The 3,119-nt window shown below is 34.3% G+C and overlaps 1 protein-coding gene across 1 annotated transcript in view; it reads left to right on the forward strand.

Moving 5' to 3' along the window:
- CAMKMT (calmodulin-lysine N-methyltransferase) overlaps nt 1-2,455 on the forward strand; it is a 222,226-nt gene extending 219,771 nt beyond the window's left edge. The window contains exon 11 of the mRNA XM_074818049.1: nt 379-2,455. Coding sequence (XP_074674150.1) covers nt 379-456 — 78 coding nt within the window. The 3' untranslated portion in view covers nt 457-2,455. The remainder of the gene's footprint in view (nt 1-378) is intronic.
- Nucleotides 2,456-3,119: the final 664 nt, after the last annotated feature.

A 3,119-nucleotide genomic window follows, 5' to 3' on the forward strand; every position in this document is an offset into this window, starting at 1 on the left:
ATAGTTAGGCTGATTAGGGATAAACTTTTAGCCTTTGTTCTGAACTTCCTTGCTTAGTGGATTTAATTCAGGTCTTAAATCTCACTTGAATATAGTTTATTTAATACAGCAATTTTGAACCTCACTTGTTTTATAAGTAATGTTCAACTATTTATTGCCTGAATTAGTTTGTCTATGAACTCTGACCAACTCCTGATAATATTTGACATACTGTTCCATACCTGTGATAGTATTTGGCCTTAAGATTTCTTTTTGTAGTTATTAAATGTTTAGTCTTTAGCATTATCATTTGCTCTAAGGAATATAGTTAAGTAAGAACTGTCTATTTTAAAAATGCTTTCATGCACTTTGCTCACTTTATCCATTTTTTATTTGCAGTTGAAAAATGAAGACAAAGATACATATGAGGAAAACCTCCATTACCCTTTTCTTCTCGTTTTAACCAAACACAGATAGAAGATGACACTTCTTTTGTTTGTTTTAAGGTGGACTACTGAAAATTAATCCATGTATGTGGATGGTCAGGGGGTGGGAAGGGTTCAATTCCCCCCTTTTGTTCCTGAGCCATCATTAGAGAAATATTTCTAATCTAAATGCTGAGGAAGATATCATGGCTTGTTTCACAGAGTGTAAACATTGAGGCATCTTTTTTGTATCCTTTTAGAACGTATTTTTTCAATTATATTCCAGCCTAAAACCAGTCAGACTTCACATGTATGCATTAACAAAGGTGTAAAGCTGGCTTCCTTTGCTTTTGCACCTTTAAACTTGCATGTACTTTGTTAGTCTCTTTAAATGTTATTTTTGGGGTATATTTGAAAATATGTGAATAGTATACTTTGTGGGCTTATGTAACGGGTTGTAAAGTAGTAAAGGCATTCACATTTAATTAGTAAGGAAATAGTTGTCTTAAGATCTTTCAAAAGTGCACCTATTGAATGCTTGGATTTTTTTGCCTTTTTTTTTTTTTTTTTTTTTTAATTCTACTGTGGATTTTTCTATCCATGATTGAAATGTCCTCATTTGCTTCAATGTTGAAGGCTTTATATATGTGTGTGTGTGTATGTATGTTCTTTTCCAGCAGGACTTTTCCTCCTGTAGATGTATAAGAAATTATACATCAGACAAAAGCCTCATAAACTGACCATTTGTCCTTTGGACACAATAGCCTGCCCAGCCCCTCTGCTCCTCCTCTCCAATTATGTGTGATTAGTCTCAGTGTGTTGTGTCAAGAAGGGGGAGTGTGCTGAGTGCTTATTATCTGTTTAGGTACAAGAAGAGCACATTTAGGTTCTGACTATGAATGGAAAGTGAGCCTTTATCAGGGCTAAAATCTAAATGCTACTATCCTAGATATCGCTTTTAAAAAAATACATCCTTTTCTGATAGATTCCAAGAAATGCTATAACAACTGAAGGATTTTGTAGTGTAATCAAACTATCTCCCTTGAATTACTTTATATTGCAATATATTGTGGCCCAAGTATTTGATAAACATTTAATGTGACTTTTCCTGTACTGGAAAAGACAAAAACCCTACAAAGAAGCAAGAGCAATTTCTTATTTTCTTAACAGTTTAATAGACCATTTTAATGATTTCTCAGAAAAACAACCTGGATGATTAAAGAAGGCTGTACAGCCTCTTAAACCACAACAGTTTTAAAATGATGAAATAGAGAGAGCGAGGCAGAGACCATGACAGAGAGAGGGAGGTACTAGATGCAAGGAGGTGTAGACAATCATCCTGAAATACATTAATTAAAAGAACTGCAGTTCGGCAATAAGCTTTCTTCCATATTTAACAAATTTGGTAGCATGTAAACCACGAGCTCATGAGAGTCCCTTTCTCTTCGCTCTTCTTCTCAAACAAATTTCTTCACTACCGGTTTGCATGTCCTTGTATTCAATACTTTTTATGCTCCATTAGAGCACCTAGATGGATCTCAGAAGGCATAGGTCAAGTCGCAGTTAGATCATACATTTCTGTCTCACAAAAACTTGAATTGCAATGCCAAGTGATGGGCTAACATCACAATAACAGCAATTTATTCCTCTTTTGATAAAAAGCAGGCTATTCTCAGTGTTAGATAAAGACCAGGGGCAATGCAAACCAACCATTTATCCTAGAACTGAGTAGTATGTCTCCCCTATAGCTGGTATGAGTTTCATATTCAAACTCTTGTTGGAAGATACTTGTCTAGTAAGAAATCAAAAGCATTTAGGAGTAATTTAAAATTGCTGTGGATGTGGCTTTAGTTTAATTAGTTTTGTTTTGTTTGTCCCACACAGCAGTGCCTTTATTTTCTCTAAAAACATGTACAAGAAAATCTTTATAATCAACAAAGGAGTGTGAAAAATAGTGAAATATTAAAATTTGTGAACCTTTTCTTTTTGAGAGGGCTTGAATGTCTGCTGTACAATAATCTAATAAAGATTGTTAATTGCCAAAAATAGAACCAGTGTCACTGAAAATTGTGTTTTCAGCTTTAAGAAGAAAACAGTTTTACTCAAATTAGTAGCTGATAATTGCTTTTTATTTCTTTAGTGTCTGTCGTTTTGAGTTGAAGGCTTTGCACAGGTGCTGCCATTCCTAAAGTGTGTAATTGATGGCTTGTTTACCAAAGATGCATTTAGGCTTCATCCTGCAAACTCACATTGGAGCTCCACAGGCAGTAAAGTTACTCATCTACATAAGTGCTTGCAGGTTTGATCTGTGTAGATATTTTTAGAGGTACATAAGCAAGCTCTCTTCTTGATTTTTTTTGTTTTAAAATGGGTATTGAAAAGTCACAGATGTAGGATTTACTGTTCTTTTTTAGAGGAATCTCTGAGTCCTTCGCATTAGTAGGGACTTGAGGAATTGTTTCTGAGCTCTTACATTTTAATAAAAATGCAGTGTTTATCAATACATCAAATATCTTTGCTAAGAAAAAGTTAGGCAGCTTATCAAATCATGCTTATAAAATATATCAGAGCCTTTCATGTGTTGTGCTTTAACTAGTCTCTGATACTTGGTATATTTTTAATGTGTTCTGTAACAGAATATTGAGCTTAATTACTTTGTGTTTGCAAAGCACTTTGAAGATGAATGACACCATGGAAGAGCTGTGCTGTCTTCAC

The sequence above is a fragment of the Strix aluco genome, chromosome 3, assembly GCF_031877795.1.
Source record: "Strix aluco isolate bStrAlu1 chromosome 3, bStrAlu1.hap1, whole genome shotgun sequence".
NCBI classification, from domain to species: domain Eukaryota; kingdom Metazoa; phylum Chordata; class Aves; order Strigiformes; family Strigidae; genus Strix; species Strix aluco.